This window comes from Orycteropus afer, unplaced genomic scaffold (genome assembly GCF_000298275.1).
Source record: "Orycteropus afer afer isolate SDZICR_OR568_19922 unplaced genomic scaffold, OryAfe1.0 scaffold00239, whole genome shotgun sequence".
Classification (NCBI taxonomy): Eukaryota; Metazoa; Chordata; class Mammalia; order Tubulidentata; family Orycteropodidae; genus Orycteropus; species Orycteropus afer.
The window spans coordinates 3,874,244-3,892,770 of record NW_006921826.1 but is presented as its reverse complement, the minus strand read 5'-3'; the positions used below and the strand labels follow the sequence as shown (position 1 = coordinate 3,892,770).

Genomic DNA, 18,527 nt, shown 5'->3' with positions numbered 1-18,527 from the left:
TTGTTAAGGTTTTCTGCTTACCCAGAGAATAGTGTTCTTAACTTGACTTCTAAAAGGGGTGCCTTGTCCACCCCCATTACAGATTTTTATCTAGGAATAGAAGGATTCAAACCCTATTTGATACCTAGCTCTTTGCTGAAAAGTGCATAAACAGGAATCCTGAATTTATTATATAGACCTCCTCGCATTATGTAATCGAAGCAAAGGGAAACCAGCGATGGAGTGGAGGTACGTAGACTAAAGAGATGCTTGCAAATCAAATAATGGTACCAGGGATAGTCACAATTGTTGCCATACTTGGACAATAGAAATCATGAAAGAAAAACTTCTAGTTAATTTTAAATTCCCTGAGGTCCTAAGATTTAAAACAAATAGGAAAACCAAGAAAGAGGGAGGGATGAGGGAGGAGGGGAAATGTATAAAACACTAGAAAGAATCTAATAAAGTAGATATAATAGATAAGCCACAAAGAGTTTTTTAACACTAATGACCACAATTCTATTTTAATCAGCTACTTAGCTGGTACCTACTGCTATATCACCTAGTGTGAAATTTCGGAATTAATGGAACAGTGAAGGCAATGCAGCTAGAGGCTACAATGGGCGTGGAAGGTAGGTTATTCTTTGTTTCAAAATATGAAAATTGGGCTACAGGGGAACTTGCACTTGGTTTACATGTTAATGAACATCTCATAATTAAGTTTAACACAGAGTATTTTGTCTCAGACACTTGGCTTGGGAATGGAAAAGTAAAAATGCAGACAATGTCCTTGCCAGAGGAAATCAGGCTACAACACAAGTAATAGCCAGTCAACACATAAAACGCAAAGTAGTATGAGAACCTAAATGAAAGGGTGAATAAAATTTCCAGAAGTTAGTGACCAAGAGAATGGAAAGCTATAGAGAGGAGATGGGAAAAGTTTCAAGTGGAATGATGAAAAAATTGAAGCAGAGGCATGAGACATGGAACTTGGTCAAGAAGAAAAAGTATTAATGGTAATGTAAATTTATGAAAGTTTTAAAAAGCCAACTAAATGTTAACAACTTTGTTTTTATTCAGGTTTCCAGTTACACATTCTGCTGAGAAACTGAAGGCCTTGGAAATTTTACCAGCTATGAGAGATTTCTCTCATTCGGGGTAAGATAAAACCAACACATGCTAGAGCTAGAAGGGACCTTAAAATTTAACTGCCTGATTTTACTTGGTAAATATTAGTAGATTGAAGCCAAGAGGATACATGACCTGCCCTCACAGCTTGTTAAATAACAGATTACTCACTGCCATCAAGTTGATCTGTGATTCATGACCCTGAAGTCCAGACAGACAGCTGCCCCATTGGATTTCCACGGCTATACATCTTTAACAGAGTAGATGGCCTTGTCTTCCTCCCATGGAGCAGCAGGTGGGGTCAAACTGCCAACTTTTTGGTTAGTAGCTGAATGCTTTAACCATTGCACTACCACAGCTCCTTAGCAGATTATTAGTACTCATCAATTTTTCCTACTTCCTTAGTGCTACCTCTTAAAGTAAGTGGGGTGAGTATCATAGAAGGAATTTTTTAAATTATTTGGGCATGATCAATCTAAATAAAGTAGACTTAATGAACTTTAGTTTGTAACAGAGTGGGCAGATGATTTAGCCCATTTCTCCTAATACTTTTCCTAAACATCTAAGCTCTTTCTTTGGTGACTGAACATGTTTGACCGTGCTATTTCCTTACAGTTCAGGGCATTTCGTAAATCACACAGCCATGTACACCCTAACTCTGAAAATGACAAAAGGTGAGGGGGATGACACCCCTCTTCTGCACTCAACTGGGACAATGCCCCCTTTTCTTACAGACATCTCTTCCCTATTTCTTTGACTTGCCTTGATACTTGAAAGTAACAACCAATAATAAACGCCATCATACTGTCTGCTGGTATCCTTACTTTGTTCAGGAAGACATCTGGTTTGTTCTTGATACATTTAAAAAAATCTTGAAAAGTAACTGACGTTAAAACCAAAAATGAAAATAGTTTACTTTGTTGACTTACAAAGGAAGATCCTTTTTTCTAGGTCCTAAAATCTCTTGATTTTAAGTATTAAACTCGTGCTGGTTTTAGTAACCAAGGGAGTTAATTTTAAACAGGGTAGTAACAAGATTGATTTTTAAGTTTAAGGCAAGATTAAAAATCCAACTGGGAGAGAGATTTTATTTCTTGAAATACTAAACTCATACTTAGTACAAAGAAACTCTTGTCCAAGCATATTTTTATAACTTTATTTTTTAAACACGCTATCGATAAATTCTGCGAAAAGTCCACTATATGTAACAGAAGAATGCTAGATAAAACATAGATAAAACAGGATCAAAGTTTATACCTGTGTGTGTGTGTAAAGACAAGTTACACGTGTTTTATTTACTTGATTGAAAGGTTTCTTACACATAAAATCTGTTGTGTAGTTGACCTCAGCTTTGTGCATGCTGATTTCATCGAGTTGTATTTTGGTTTTCTCTGCTCGAGACTGCTCAATTGCTGCTGCTGTTGCCGTTAGTTTGTTTTCTTTCAGGATCAAGGTGGGTGCTTTCATATAAAATCTTATTTTTAATTCCTTCTCTGGCAATTCTTTCCTGGATTCTTAGCTTTGCATAATTATACCTACAATGGAACCTTTAAGAAAAGAATATGAATAAATTACTGATACAAAATTCCCATAGAAATGAATTTATGAAATTTAACTTTTATTAGAAACAGTCTTAGCATTCTAATTTAGAGTGCTATATTTATATTTGGGTGGTATGTACCTATGACCACATGTTTTACATAAAATAAGGATTTTAAGTGTATAATTCCATCCCAGTTTTAAAACCTATATACAGTTACATAACTGAGATAAAGAATCAAGGTATTGAATATTTCTATCACCCCAAACCAGCCACTAAATTCTTTTATCACCTTGGCTTACTTTTCAAGCTGGAATCATAATGTGTTGAGTTTGTCTGGCTATTTGCCCAAAAAAATGGGTTAATCGGGTTGTTAATACATTCTTTAAACCAGGAGTATTTTCAGATGTGGCATGTTCAGGATTACAAGAATGATGAAGATAACCCAGATCAACATGTTGCTTTCACCTATTCAACATTCAGTAAATAAAAATCTTTTTTTTTTTTTTAAATAAAAATAGGAGATTGCTCTGAGAAGAATTTGTGCTTTTTAATTAAATAAACCCATCAAGATGATAGGGTTTACTCAAATACATATTTAGTATACATACCAGCATCCTAAAGTCACCAAAATAAACCCTCCTACTCCAACATCACATGATCTTCTAATTCTGCCTGTCAAATAAGCATAAACCACCATGATTGTCTACAAAAATGTTTACACCTACATATAAAAATTAAACACAGGTACTCACTAGTCAATAAGAAATGTCCAAGGCCAGCCACGACAGATCCTAATGAACCATATAATACTGAATCCCGTGCACAGGGAATGTTTTCAACATCCAAAACTCCAAGGAGCTTAAAAGGCTGGAATAAAATAAAGAACTTGGGTTGCGCACGCACAAACAAAAACGAAACACTCTGAGTCAATTCTGACTTACAGCTACCCCCATTGGGTTTCCATAAATAATTACGAAAGTAGATTGCCCCATCCTCTGTAATGGCTGGTGGGTTTGAAGCACTGACCTGTTTAGCAGCCAGATGCCTTACCCACTATGCTACCAGAGATTGAACAAGAAAATTATTTCAGGGTAGTTTGGCAAAGATTACAATACAAACCACATTCCTTATGTCCTCTTTTAGTTTTGAAAATTTGATTAGAAAGCTCTGCAGCCTAAATTCTGTAGTGCTTTACTAATCTAGTGACTCAGACATGAAGTAGTATATATCATATCTTACGAGCTCTTTAAACATCTGTAGGACTTTATTTGGGAATTTAGCTCTCACTAGGGAAGCATGTAACATTCAAGTTTACTGTTTATTGTGCCATTTGTCTAACAATTTTTATTTTCAGGTTTTAAGAATGAATATTTCCTGTTTAACATAGCATGGGCAATTTATTCTGGTCCCCAAGTTCCCTAGTTGCATTTGACATAGTAGCTACACCTAGGTGTGGAAAAAAATGGAATCCTGCGAGCTCAATTTTGGGATTTTGTTCCAGCCCTGACCCTAATCAGTAACTTCTGTATCCTGCTGGTAATTTTTATCTCTGGTCTCAGTCTCTAAAATGAAAGGACTGAGTGAGGTAGATCACCAAATTCCTTCAAGTGCTAAAGTGATTTGTTTCTGTGAACAGATTTTATTCCCCAACAGATTTTATTCCCCTTTATTTCTGTAAAGTCTTCATTGGATGTTTTGACTTGTTTTCCACTTGGGGGGGGGGTGTCACCTAACAGATTTTACTGTGATGTCTTTGACCCTACCCTAGCTCTGCCTTTGGAAGGGCAGGATAGACATGTAAAGTACATCTGAATTAGTGTGAGAAAATTTATGCTGATGGGGGTAGGGAATAAATGGGGAAAGCAGTGAAAAGCAAGTCACAATTAAGGTTTAAATATGGAGATGTTCTTAATTCTGTTTTTGCTGCTTTGGCTCAAAGCAGCTACTGGAAAAGATGTAACCTGGTTCATAATAAAAGCATGTAGTTTGTAGATTCTTTCATTTTCCCCTTGTCTCTCCTTAACCCTGTCCCTTTCCCCCAACACGAACACAACAGGTGCTCATTAAATTTACAGATCGAACCATAAAACTTACGTGATAAAAATCACAAGTCAGTCTGGGGGGGTTGAACTCACTTCTAGACTCTTTTTACCCTGTCAGTTTAAAAGCCCCTGGGGATAACAGCAATAGGGAATGCTGGACTCTGTTTGCCATTCCAAGAATGGTATCGCCTCTAAACAAGCATATTTGCCAAGTGATGCTAGGGCCAGAGGATGATGTGATCAGTGCCAGTTTTATGTGGTCTTTGAAGCAAGCATCTTCAACAGGGGCAGAATACTTTCATAGCTTGTTACTTGGTCCAGAGAGATCTTAAGCAGAAAGAATGAAAGCCACTCCATTGCTGGGGGCCATGCATGACTATAACATGCCAGCCACTGCACACCCTCCTACCCACCCAAGATTACCGTTTCATGTGTATGAAAGTAATCCCATGATAAGATCTGCAGACATTTGGACAAAATGCTATAAATGCCAACACCACTAGTATAGGGTCTTTTACATGCTTAAACTACCCTCTGAACTGTTATGTGCTGTCAAGTCGGACCTGACTCATAGTGACCCCTCCTTGGATTTCTGAGGCAGTATAACTATGGAAGTAGGTTGCTCCATCTTCCTTCTGAGGAGCGGCTGGTGGGTTTGAACTGCCAGCCTTCTGGTTAGCAGTCAGGTGCCTTAGGCACTATGCTACCAGAGCTCCTTTGAGCTAGTCATGCCAAAATCAGGTAATTAGGTAACTCGGCTTTTCAGAAAATTTTAAGTCTATGCAGATCTGAATGTATGTTTAGGATGCTGTTCCAGGTGGGGTTTTTTGGGATGACTCTTGGTAGAGAACTGCTGCTGCACAGAATGTCTAGAAAAGTATTTTAAAAATTCAAAGGTAAATTTGTAAGGAAGAGTTTCAGCGTATTTGAAAGACGGAATACCCTACACAAGTGACTCTAAATTGTACCTTTTATAAAACCAAGGTGGTGACAGACCAGGGAAGCTGGTGAACATCATCCAATGCATATCATTCACAAAACTGGTTCAAAATGCCAATATAGAAATTGAGAAACCCTGGTCTAGTCAATTTATCCATACTTAGAACTAGCAAGAGGTTACTTTATCCCAGGTCCTTTGTTGTTACATGCTGTTGAGTCAGACCCAACTCATAGCAACCCCTTCTTGGGTTTCCCAGGTGGTGTCACTACAGGAATAGATTGCTCAACCTTCCAAGAAGTGGCTGCTGGGTTTGAACCACCAGCCTTCTGGTTAGCAGTCAAATGCCTTAGGTACTATGCTACTAGAGCTTTTTAGTTCCCATTTATTAAAAGTCTCATCTCTTTGAGAGGTTCTCTCTGGAATAGTCTCAGGAAATTTAAAAGGCTAATAGTAAAACCTGGGAAAGGAACCAGTGTAAGGTGGAAACCTGTCATAAATAAAAATTTTTTTTTTTAACTAAAGTGAGTGACAGAAAAGTGTTAAGACTACACTGTGAAAGGCAGAGAACTTGTGACACCTAGAAAAGGCAGTCAAGTTGAGCTCCTCAGGTTTCACTATAGTAAGTGTTGGCAGAACCGTGATGCATATAAAAATCAGTATGATCTCCAAAGCCTGTTAAATTTCTACTGTGTGTACCAAGCTGCAACATTTACAGGTGAAAAACTAATGTAGTTGTGGTGTGTTAATAAGTAGGAACTCTGTAGCTTAGTGCCTAAAGCACTTGACTGCTAACCAGAAGGTGAGTTGCGGTTCTAACCCACTAGCCACTTGGAAGGAAGATGGGGCAATCTACTTCTGTAGTGATACCACCTCGGAAACTCAGGGAAGGGTCACCGAGTCGAAATCGACTCGATGGCACGTAACAACATAAGTATATTCTGGACAAGCGACCCCTTATGACAGTGTCATATGAACAGTTCTAGCTCAATGGGTTTCTAAGCTGTGATGGCCCTGGTGGCAGGTTGCCAGGTTTTTTCTCTTGGGGAACTGCTTGTAGGATTGAACGCCTGACCTGTTCAGAAGCCGAGCACGCCTAAACCTTTGCTTCATTGGCTCCTTACTGAAAAGAAAAAGCGAACTCACTGCTGTTGAGTCGTTTCAAACTCAGCGACCCCTCCTTGGGTTTCTGGGGTGGTATCTCTACCACCTACAATCTAAGTATATTGTCCAGTTTTCCTTCTGAGCAGTGGCTGGTGGGTTTGAACCATCAACCTTCTGGTTAGCAGTCAAATGCCTTAAAGTATTATACCACCAGAGCTCCCCTCCTTACTTGGAGAAGCCATTTGACAATGTCACACAACTAGAGAGTACTAGGATTGAGTCAGTATATAAATGTCCATTTGTAGTTTTTATCAAAACTAGGTATTTTAAGACCACAATTTCCTTCTGATAAAAGAATTCTTGGCCTTCTGGGACATTTAATTTTAATTTTTGATTACTGATAAAAAGCAAGTGTGGAGTACTTTAATGAAGAGCCAGTTTTGAGCATGTGCTTTTTTTTTTTTTGGAAGCACACTGAACTGAAAGTTACTAGAAATGGGAATTAAGGGCTCCAGCCATTAAGTCTCTTTGAAGAAGTTCTATTTAAAATGTTCATGCATTTCTGATAATCCCTTTAGCCTGCAAACTTAAAAAAGTGTAGAATTTACTTTTGCCATTAACACATTTAAGCCCTTAAACTAAGGAAATCCGTAGGCTTTTTTTTTTTTAGGTAGATTATTTTTTTAAATTAGGTTATAAAAGCCGTTTTTCTCAGCTCTATTTCATAGAACTGAGTTCTAGGGAGCTATGTTAATCAACTTAAGATTTCAAAGCCAGAGTGCTGATTTGATAATGTACAGAAATAGTTCAGCTCAAACTAGAGCCACCTCATTTTCTGCTGTGGAATCTATCTGCATCATTGCCCATTTTCTATTTCTCCTCTTGTTAAAAACTGGTCCTGTTCCCTATCTAAAACTAATGCCACCATTCGTGCACTGGATTCCATCTCCTTTTGCCTACTCTAGGATTTTAATTCTACAAATACCCCTTTTATGTTCTTGTTTTTCTTGTTAAAATCTTCAGCATACTATCAAAGCAAAAATCTCGACTCCACCACTTTGTCTCATAACTACCATCCCATTATTCTGTACCTTTTCACAGTAAAACTTCAATTACCTATGTGTGTTTCTCAATATACATACCTCCTGTTCTCCCTTTAATTCACTTCAGTGAGGCTTTTTTTTCTTCTTGCACTCAACTGAAACTGCACCATCTAGGTCTCTAAAATTTTAAACATCTTTTTTGCAAAATTCAGTCTTACTCTGCATCTCAGCACATCTGACACAGATCATTTGGTCTTAAAATATTTTCTTTACAACATGGCCTCCTGATTTCCTATCTCACTGGCTATTCCTGGCTCCATTGTTACTGTCTCCTCTGCAGCTCTGAATGTGGACATGCTGCATGGGTTCCCTGCTCTGGGATCTACAGTCTTTTCCTTTCAATTAAATACCATTTATGTAATGACTGAAATTTATATATCCTAATTTCCCCCAAGCTTCAGTCTTCGTATGAAAAGCATCCCAAAATATTTACAAATTATTTTTCACTTCCAAATTTGCCTTTTAATGGCTTCAATTTTCAGGCCAAAAACCTAGGAGTCATGCTTTATTTCTTCCTTTCCCACATCAAACACATGTCCAGTGTACCAGCACATCTGGAAGATTCTGCCCTCAAAATATATCCTGAATTTGTCAACCGTACTGCTGCTTTCTGCTAGTACCAAGCCACCACCATCTGTCAGCCTCTTGAATGCTTTCATTTTAATTTTTTAAAATGCCTATCATGATTACATCAGTCTTTTTAAACCTTCCATGGCCTCTAGTTATTCTGAGAATAATACCTGTACTCCTTACTACCGCTATGTAGGCCCACACCTGTTGTCCTCTCGGTGTATTTCATTCTATCCCTTGTTCTCTAGCTCTAGGAACTTCAGTCTCTTAACAAGCCTGTATGGTTTACTGCCTTAGGCTCTTAACCCATGCTGTCTTTTACTGCATCTTTGCAGGCTGACACTCTGTTATCAAATTTTCATTCCCTTATTGATTACCCCAGTAGACTGTAGGCTCATAAGGACAAAGATTTTACCTGTTTTGATAAACTGTATCCCTAGCACCTACAACCAGCATCACTATGAGTCAGACTTGACCTACAGCACAGAATTTCGTATTTTAAAATTTCTTGAAGAGCACAGAATGACGACAGAAGAACAAACTTTTTAAGGACTGGTTTTACAATGCATGCTTGTAACGTTCACCTTTTATTAGATTTGCTGATTCTAATAATCATTTTCCTTGTATCTAATACAGTATTGAGATAACTGACAAGTTGTTTCTTCTACCTAAAAAACTGTTCAAGCTTCCTTTTCTGACATTACCCTGGTCTGTTAATTCAGTCATAGTTTGTTGTTGTTGTTGTTATTGTTATTTGCCGCCGAACCCTCCTTGGGTTTCCGAGGCAGTATCATTACGGCGTAGATTGCCCCATCTTCCTTCTGAGGAGTGGCTGGTAGGTTTGAACCACCAGCCTTCTGGTTAGCAGTCAAGTGCCTCAGGCACTATAATTTTAGGATAATCTCTCTGTGATAGGTATTATTATTTCATCAGCAACTTGTCCCACAAATCCAGAAGTGCCCAGTTTTAAGGCTTGTACAACCTTCATTTTTACTGACTATTTTGTTACTAATGGATCAATTAAGGAGCTCTGGTGGCGAAGTGTCTAAGGCATTTGACTGCTAACCAGAAGGCTGGCGGTTCAAACCCACCAGCCACTCCTTGGAAGGACGGCTGGGCAATCCCCTTCTGTAGAGATGCTGCTTCGGAAACCCAAGGAGGGGACACTATGAGTCAGATCCGACTGGAGGGCAGTGAGTTTTTTTCTTTTTTTAAATGGGTCAATTAAGTCAATATTGGTAATTTTCTTTCATTGGATTATGTTTTATTACCAATCGGTTAAACCACCCTCAGCGACCCTTAAAGGTCAGCAGTTATTTCCTATCAAAAATGAGCAAGCAGAGAAGGGATAAAGATAAGTCTCATTAAAAATCTCAATGTGCATCACAAAGCTGAATCTAGAATTTATTTTCTGTGCCCCCTCCCCTGAAATATGCACGTTCCAAATTGTTTTTTACACTACGCATATTCTAAATCGTCAGTATATGAGACATTAAAAACTACAATAAAACTTGCTGTGATATTAAGTATAAAAACAATTGATCAGATACTTGTTAATATTAACAATCTGATGATCTAGTATCTTAGTTAAATTTAGATGGAAACGTTCCCCGAGAAGCAAGAACTTTGAAGGATTGAGTAAAATTTCCAAGCTGAGCACAGTACCTCTAAAATCAGCCGTCTGGGACACAGTAGGTCTTCTATAATTACTTGTTCATGATTAATTCAATGTTAGTACTATCTATAGTTTACTATTTAAAATGTTATTTTTTTATCATGACTTTTAAAATTTGTTCTGCACTGGATACAGTGTTCCTTCCTCTCAAGGCCAGGCCAAGAGGAAGACGCAATACATAAATCACTAACAGTATAATAAAATGCTGTAATGATACGACTATGTATAACGAGAAGAGAAGATGGAGAAAGAAGCACCTTAGTCGGCTTCCGAGAGTCAGAGAGGGCTTCCGAGGACGCCCTCATAGGACGGCCTACAATGCAGTCCAGAGAGAACTTAGTTTAGGTTTAGTGTCTTGCAGAGGAGAACGTGGAGAGCCAAACACAAACTAGATGCAGGGCTTTATATAACAAGCCCAGGAATTTGGGTTTTATCGTGAAAGCAACGGACGGCTACTACTGGATTTTAAGCGGGGCTAAGTGTGTGTGGGGAGCTCTCGTAGCGTAGTGCCTAAGGCACTTCACTGCTAACCAGAAGGCCGGCGGTTCAAACCCACCAGCCACTCCTCAGGAGGAAAATGAGGCAATCTACTTCCGTAGTGATACTGCCTTGGAAACCCAAGGAGGGGTCACTATGAGTCGGGTCCGACTCCACGGCACATAACAGTTTCAAAACTAAGGATGGTATTAGAGAAACAAATGACATGGCACATGCTCCTAGATTGCTAGAGGCTGTGTTCCTACAAGTCATTGGCAAGCTCGCCCCAGCTCTTCACCCACCAACAGCCCGCACACCCAAGGCGGAGGTGCCAGGACCCTGGGCTCCGCTTGCCCCGCCGCCCTCCGGACGCCCGCTAGGTTACCTTCCCCCTTCTGGGCTCGCCAGGCTCCGGCTCGGCGGCCATGGGGACAAGTCAGCGCCTCCGGCCCCGCCCAGCTACCACTGAGGGTCACTTAGAGCGGAAGTGCTCGACTAACCATTACAGCCTCTCCTCTCCCCTATCTCTGAGGGCTGCCAGTACAATTGGCTGGGGCGGTGCCCGCCTCACCTCTGCCCCGCCCACCGTACGGCGTCCGCCATTTTAGGGAACATTTTTAATTCTCCGCAGAAACTTAGTGAGCAGTGGCCTAGGTTTCCTGGCCGCCATGTCCTTTGTTTACTCGAACATTTTCTCTACCAGCGGGTCTTCTCATTTTGCAGCAGGGCAGAGCTAGGACCCTAGGACAAAGGCTCATGACACAGCCCCGCCACTTGAATTATTGGGGGAGACGAAAGAGAACCTTTGGGCACAGCTGCACTGCACCTCTTCCCGCCTCACTTTATCCCACCCCAACCGCCATTTCTAGCCGTCGTCTGTGCGTTCTCGCGCCCGCGTGCACGGACTTCGGGCGCGCGCCAAGGGGCGGGGGTAGGGCCAGGGCGGAGGGAGCGGGCGCGCCACCGCTGCTTTGTCCTGTAGGACGGGCCTCGCGACCTGGGTCGGCCTGGACCTACCCACCTTCAGTCCCACCCTCAGCCCCATCCGCAGTCCGCCGGACGGAAGTCATCGCGCACTTCCTCTGTGGCCCTCGTCCCCTTTCTGTTCTTTGTCCTTCCGGCCTAGGTGCCGGCGGCTGCTCCCTCGGAATAAGCAGCCATTTAGTCCTAAGCGCCTAATTCCAATAGCTTGTGGTCCCACTCCCACACAACTCCAGTCCTTTTTTAGTTTATTTATTTAGTGACTTTAAAATAGCATCACTCGTTTAGCCTGGAGGAAACCCGGGAGGAAATGGAGAGAGCGACTCCTTAACGAACATGCGTCAGGAAGATTGTGTTTACTGCATAGGGCTGGATAGTGAAGTGAGAGCTGTGAAAGGCGGAGGCGGAGAGAAGGACTTTGGCATTTACGTAGAAAAATGTATTTTTAATGTTAAGTAGTTTCCCACATTATACACCTTTAAAAGTAAGGGTATATTATTTAAATAGCAACGACTGTGATATGACGTGAGGCATAAACATCGAAATTTGGCCAGGTTAGTGAAGAATGAATGCATGCTGGTCTGGTAAAATAAGGTGGAGCTAGTTTTCCAGCAGTCAAAATAACTACAACTCCTTTGTCAGATTTAAAATTTTCCATCCAACTGAAGGTAAATGTCCCTATTGTTACGTAATATTTCATTTATCTCACGTTTACACGTTATATATATCAAAGTGACTTGTGAGGAAATGTCTAAGATGGTAAAGCTTGTTATTGTGCAGAGTCATGCTGCTTCTAAATGCAGCTGCCTGGCACGCAGTTAAGTGCTCGGTAGTGTTAGCAACAATGATTTAATATTAACGATCATTAAATTGAGCGTTTCTGTACTCTGTGTCATGGTCTCACTTTCTTGTTCATTTAGTCTTTCCTACGATGCGAGCAAAATACATAAATTTTGACTGATTTATGTGAGCTTTTGTGTTTAATGAGTATTTTCTGGAGAATTGGACAGTTAAAAACAAACTACATACTGCTCTAATGTTTTTTAGGGAATAGAAAAAAAGTAACCCCACCAGTGATAACCTGCTAGTTTTAGGTTCTCAGCTGAAATTCTTATGCAAATAATTATAGTTTGAACGCTTGGTCTGGGACGTAATATTTTGGGTGCTGGTAGTCAAAAAAATGAGGAAGTCTTTTGAAGTAATCCCTAATTACGTTTTAAAGAAGAGAAAACTGGAAACTACCAGGTGGAACATCATTAAGCTATACTATTTTATTTTTTAATGTGAGTTTGAAAAATGGCTAGCGTGGACTTAGTTTGGGGTCAATTTCATTTGTCTTTGTAAAGTATGAGTTATTTCTTTACATTTAAAAAGTTTTCATTTCACACGCAAAAAAATTGCGTACTATTTGTATATTTGATTTTTTGTTTAACAGTTTATAGAGTAAAAGGCAAAAATCTTTTGCTTTCCTTTTTTCTTCCCAAGGTAAATACAAGTAACTGTCATGTGTCTCTTTCCAAACTGTGTTCTTTTTGCCTTCTTTTAATTAATTAAAAATTATTACATAAATACATATTTGTTGTAATTATTAAAACCACACTGGAATATATAGAATACGATTGATTTCCAACCCTGAGAATTCTTGTGACTTCATTCCTGTGCTGAATGATTATTCCTTAATTCCACATCTTCCTCTTTCTTGGCTTACTTCCTCAAGTTAGAAGAGTGTATCTTCTGGTGGCTTCCTGGAAAAGGCTTGCATAGAAGATAAATATTTTGAAATTTTACAAGTCCAAAATTTTTTTCTTCTGTCAATTTTGATAGAAATTTGGTTAAAATTGTATTTTTAGGATTATTCTCCTACTAGAATTATTCCTCCTAGAAAGATAACTATCTTCTACATAACCAGAATGCCATTATAACCTCTAAGAAAATTAACAATAATTCCATAATATCATCTAGGATGTAGTTTATAGTCCGTGTTCAGTTGTTCAAATAAATTGTCCAAGTTTTTGTTTTTGTCTAAAATAACAATCCAACACTGCATTTGGTTGTATGTCTCGTTAGTTCTTTAAGATGATTGTTGTTGTTGTTATATGCCGTTGAGTCAGCCCCGACTTAAGATGATTAGTCTCCCCATTTCATCTTTTTTTTTTTTTTTTTTCCACAGTTGCTTTGTAAAATATCTCACATTCTGGATTGTCTCTTGGTGTCATTTAACATGTTTATCTACTATCCATTTATTTCCTATGAACTGAAAGTTAGGTTTTAGGGCTGCATTGTCCAATATGGTAACCACTGTGCACCTGTGGCTGCTGGACACTTGTAAAGTGACTAATAGAATTGAAGAACTAAACTTATCTTTTCTTTCAATATATTTTATCCAACATTGTTTCTACCTCTTGGCTATTATGAATAATGCTATGAATATTAGTTATGAGTATATGTTTGAGTCCCTACTCTCAGTTCTTTCGAGTTTATAAATAGAAATACAATTGCTAGGTCATGTGATAATTGTATATTTAACGATTTGAAGAGCTGCCAAACTGTTTTCTACAGTAGCTGTACTTTTTTTTCAAAACATCCCACCATCAGTGATTAAAGTTCCAATTTCTCCATATACTTGCCGGCAGTTACTATTTTTGGATTTTTAAATAATAGCCATCCTAGTAGATGTGGAGTGGTTTCTTATAATTCTGATATGTATTTACTTAATGACTAATGTCCTTGTGCATTTTTAATGTATTTATTTGCCATTTGTATATCTTCTTTGGTGAAATGTCTGCAAGTTCTTTGCACATTTTTCTTTTTTTTTATTGTGATTTGGATGAAAGTTTACAGAGCAAATTTGTTTTCCATGCAGCAATTCATACACATTTTGTTTCATGACATTGATTGCAATCCCTGTAATTTTACAGCTCTCTTTCTACTTCCTCCCTGTGGTTACCTTTTCCCTGTGTCCTTCTTTTCTATGCATTCCTGCCCTCTGAGCATTCTCCTTTTACAAATTCTGTCCAATCTCTCATGGTTGATTGTTCTGAGGAGTACACCTACCTGGTATAATCGTTCACGTCGTAAGCCTTTCTGTTGTTTGGCTGGAAGTTAAGCCACTGGAGTGAGTTCAGTTCTAGGCCTGAAGGGTGACTCAGGGCCATAGTCTCGGGGATTTCACTAGTGCTACCAGGCCAGTAAGCCTGGTCTTTTTTATGATTTTGAGTTTTGTTCTACATTTTTCTACCACTCAATCCAGGATCTTCAATTTTGATCCCTTTCTGAGTGTTTTGCAGCAGTAGCTGGGCACTATCTAGTTCTTCTGGTCTCAGGGTCATGTAGACATGGTCTGCTAGTCCTTTGGACTAATTATTTCCATGCATCTTTGGTTTTCTTTATTCCCCTTTGCTCTGGACGACAATCTTTGCACATTTTTTAATTGGGGTTGTTTATCTATTTGTTATTGAGTTTTAGGAATTCTTATTGTTCTGGTTACCTAGTGCCCCTCTGACAAGAACATACCACAAATCGGATGGTCTTAACGAACAGGAGTTTATTCTTACAATTTGGAGGCTTTAAGTCCAAGTTCAAAGTGGCAGGCTCTAGGGGCTGGGTGAGAGCCCCTCTTCAGCTCTGCCTCTAGGTCCCGGCCCACTGAAGCTAGAGACATTTCTTCACTCAGACAGCTGCTGGCTGCTGAGGCGGAGAAGCCCAAGGTTGACAAATAGAATGGCACAGTCCCGATGTTACCAAACCACACAACAGGCCATTAATTTAAGTCCATTGTAAGTTCCAAGGTTGGCAGAGCATGGCATGCTGCTGAACAACAATGACACAACTACATGCAGGGTCCAAGCGTGCCATAGGCTAGAGACCATTCCCAAAGCTGCTTCTTATATACGGGAAGCAGACCACATACCCAAAGCAGATACTCAGCTGCTTGTGGTAGATCCCATCATGGAGTTGATTGCCATTCTCATCATGGGGACTAACTATCACCAGCTGCCCAGCCGCTCAACCAGGTCCAGCCAAATTGACACACAAACTGATCTACCATATTTATATATTCTGGATAGTAAACTTTTACCAGATATGTAATTTGCAAATATTTTCTCCCATTCTATGGATTGTTTTTTCACTTTATTGCTAAAATCCTTTAATGCATGAAAGTTGTTACTTTTGATGAAGTTCCATTTATCAATTTTATCTTTGTTGTTCATTCTTTCGGGGTTGTATCTAAAAATCAATTGTCAAAGTCTGAATTTCTAATTTACATAATTTTAATTTTAATTTAAAGTTAAAATCTGATACTGAATAATTTAGTTATTGGAAAAATTTTAGGTATGTTTTGAGCATCTTCAGTATATGAATCTGTTTTTTCAACTGTCAGAAGTCCATCTTATGAAATTTAAATACATATTAAGTATTTCCAACTAAAGTTTGGCATCTGAGCTTGCAGTTCAAATCCACCAGCTACTCCTTGGAAGGAAGATGGGGCAATCTACTTCCGTAGTGATACTGCCTCAGAAACCCAAGAAGGGGTCGCTATGAGTCAGGTCTGACTCGACAGCACATAATAACAGCAACAAACTTCCTTGCACAGTCCCTGCCCCAGACCTCTAATCAACCACATCTTCAAGAAATGCTCCTAATCCTTTTAGTGGAGATTAAATAGCTTCTTAAAGTCACTTGAGATGAAAAAAGAAATTTTTTTTTAAATTGTGATTTTGGTGAAATGTTACAGAACAAATTAGTTTTCCATTCAACGGTTCATACACATTTAGTTTTGTGGCATTGATTGTAATCCCCACAATGTAACAGCTCTTTTCCCACTTCCTCTCTGTGGTTACCTTTCCCCTGTGCCCTTCTTTTCTATGCATTTCCACCCTCTGAGCATTCTCCTGATACAAATTCTGCCCTTCTCATCTCCCATGATTGATTGTTGTAAGGAGTGTACCTGTTGTTGTTAGTTGTTGTTGGGTGCCGTTGAGTTGTCTCCAAGTCATAGTAACCCTATGTATAACAGAACAAAACACTGCCTGTTCCTGTGCCAGCCTCACAATCATTGCTAAACCTGAGCCCATCGTTGCAGCTACTGTGTCAGCCCATCTTGTTGAAGGCCTTCCCCTTTGTCATTGACCCTCCACTTTACCAAGCATGATATCTTTCTCCAGGGAATGGTCCCTTCTGACAATATGACTAAAGTAGGTGAGATGAAGTCTGGCCATTCTTGTTTCCAAGGAGCATTCCAGCTACACTTCTTCCAGGACAGATTTGTTAGTTTTTTTGACATTCCATCGTACCTTCAGTATTCTTCACCAACACCACAACTCAAAGGAATCAACTCTTCTTCGGTCTTCCTTATTCATTGTCCAGTTCTCACATGCCTATGAGGTGATTGAAAATACCATGGCTTGGGTTAGGCACACCTTAGTCCTCAAGGAGACATCCTTGCTCTTCAGCGCTTGAAAGAGGTCTTTTGCAGCTAATTTGCCCTGTGCTATGCGTTGTCTGATGTCTTGGCTGCTGCTTCCATTAGTGTGATTGTGGAACCAAGTAATATGAAATCTTTGACAACTTCAATCTTTTCTCCATTTATCATAATGCTGCTTATTGGTCCAGTTGTGAGGATTTTTGTTTTCTTTATGTTGAGGTGTAATCCATACTACAGACTACAGTCTTTAATCCTCATCAGTAAGACTATTAAGTAATCCTAACTTTCAACAAGCAAAATTGTGTCATCTGCATACCAAAAGTTGTTAATGATTCTTCCTTCAATCTTGATGCCACGTTCTTCTTCATACAGTCAGCTTCTCAGATTATTTGCTCAGCATATAGATTGAATTAGTATGGTGAAAAGATACAACCCTGACATACATCCTTCCTGACTGTAAACCATACAGTATCTCCTTGTTCTGTTCAGATGACAGTCTCCTGGTCTATGTACAGGCTCCTCATGAGCACAAATAAGTGTTCTGGAATTCCCATTCTTCTCAATATTATCCATAATTTGTTATGATCCACAAAATTGAATGCTTTTGCATAGTCAATACAACACAAGTAAACATTTTTGTGGTATTCTTTGCTTTCAGTCAAGATCCATCTGACATCAGCAAGGATATCCCTCATTCCACTTCCTCTTCTGAATCCAGCTTGCATTTCTGGAAGCTCTCTGTCAATATACTGCTGCAACTGTTTTTGAATTATCTTCAGTAAGATTTTACTTGTGTGTGATATTAATGATATTATTCAGTAATTTCCACATTCTGTAGGATCACCTTTCTTTGGCATGAGTACAAATATGGATCTCTTTCAGTCAGTTGGCTAGGTAGCTATCTTCCAGATTTCCTGGAATAGATGAGTGAGTGCCTCCAGCACAGCGTTGATTTGTTGAAACATCTCAGTGGGTATTCCATCAATGCCTGGAGTCTTGTTTTTCACCAATTCCTTCAGTGCAGCTTCGACTTCTTCCTTCAATACCATTGGTTCTTGGTCATGTGCTGCCTCCTGAAATGGGTGAACATTGACCAATTCTTTTGGTACAGCGACTCTGTGTGTGACTCCATCTTCTCTTGATGTTTCCTGCATCATTCAATACTTTTTCCATAGAATCTTTCAATATTGCAACAAAAGGCTTGAATTTTTTCTTCAGTTCTTTCAGCTTGACAAATGCCAAGTGTGTTCTTCCTTTTTGGTTTTCTAACTCCAGGTCTTTTCACATTTCATTGTAATAATTGACTTTGTCTTCTCAAGCTGCTCTTTGAAATCTTCTGTTCAGCTCTTTTATCTTGTCATTTCTCCATTTGCTTTAGCTACTCTCTGTTCAAGGGCAAGTTTCAGAGTCTTTTCTGACATCCATTTTGGTCTTTTCTTCCTTTCCTGTCTTTTTAATGACCCTTTGGTTTCTTCACAGATGATGTTCTTGATGTCATCCCACAATTCCTCTAGTTTCAGTCATTGGTGTTCAATGCATCAAATCTATTCTCTAGATGGTCTC

The 18,527-nt window shown here is 39.3% G+C and overlaps 1 protein-coding gene across 1 annotated transcript; it reads right to left on the bottom strand.

Moving 5' to 3' along the window:
- Window positions 1-2,512: 2,512 nt before the first annotated feature.
- Window positions 2,513-10,985, bottom strand: LOC103204028 (cytochrome c oxidase assembly protein COX20, mitochondrial). The gene is made up of 4 exons (XM_007949150.1): window positions 10,944-10,985; window positions 3,403-3,517; window positions 3,259-3,322; window positions 2,513-2,654 (listed from the first exon to the last, which is right to left on the bottom strand). Exons 1-4 carry the CDS (start codon window positions 10,983-10,985, stop codon window positions 2,513-2,515), a joined length of 363 nt encoding a protein of 120 aa, XP_007947341.1.
- Window positions 10,986-18,527: the final 7,542 nt, after the last annotated feature.

Bases quoted from the DNA above. Each gene is read 5' to 3' on its own strand.
- LOC103204028 (XM_007949150.1), bottom strand. From the start codon at position 10,985: ATGGCCGCCGAGCCGGAGCCTGGCGAGCCCAGAAGGGGGAAG. The intron at 3,518-10,943 runs GTAACCTAGCGG...ATTTTATTCCAG, and splicing joins GCGAGCCCAGAAGGGGGAAG to CCTTTTAAGCTCCTTGGAGT. The intron at 3,323-3,402 runs GTGAGTACCTGT...CTTATTTGACAG, and splicing joins TGGACATTTCTTATTGACTA to GCAGAATTAGAAGATCATGT.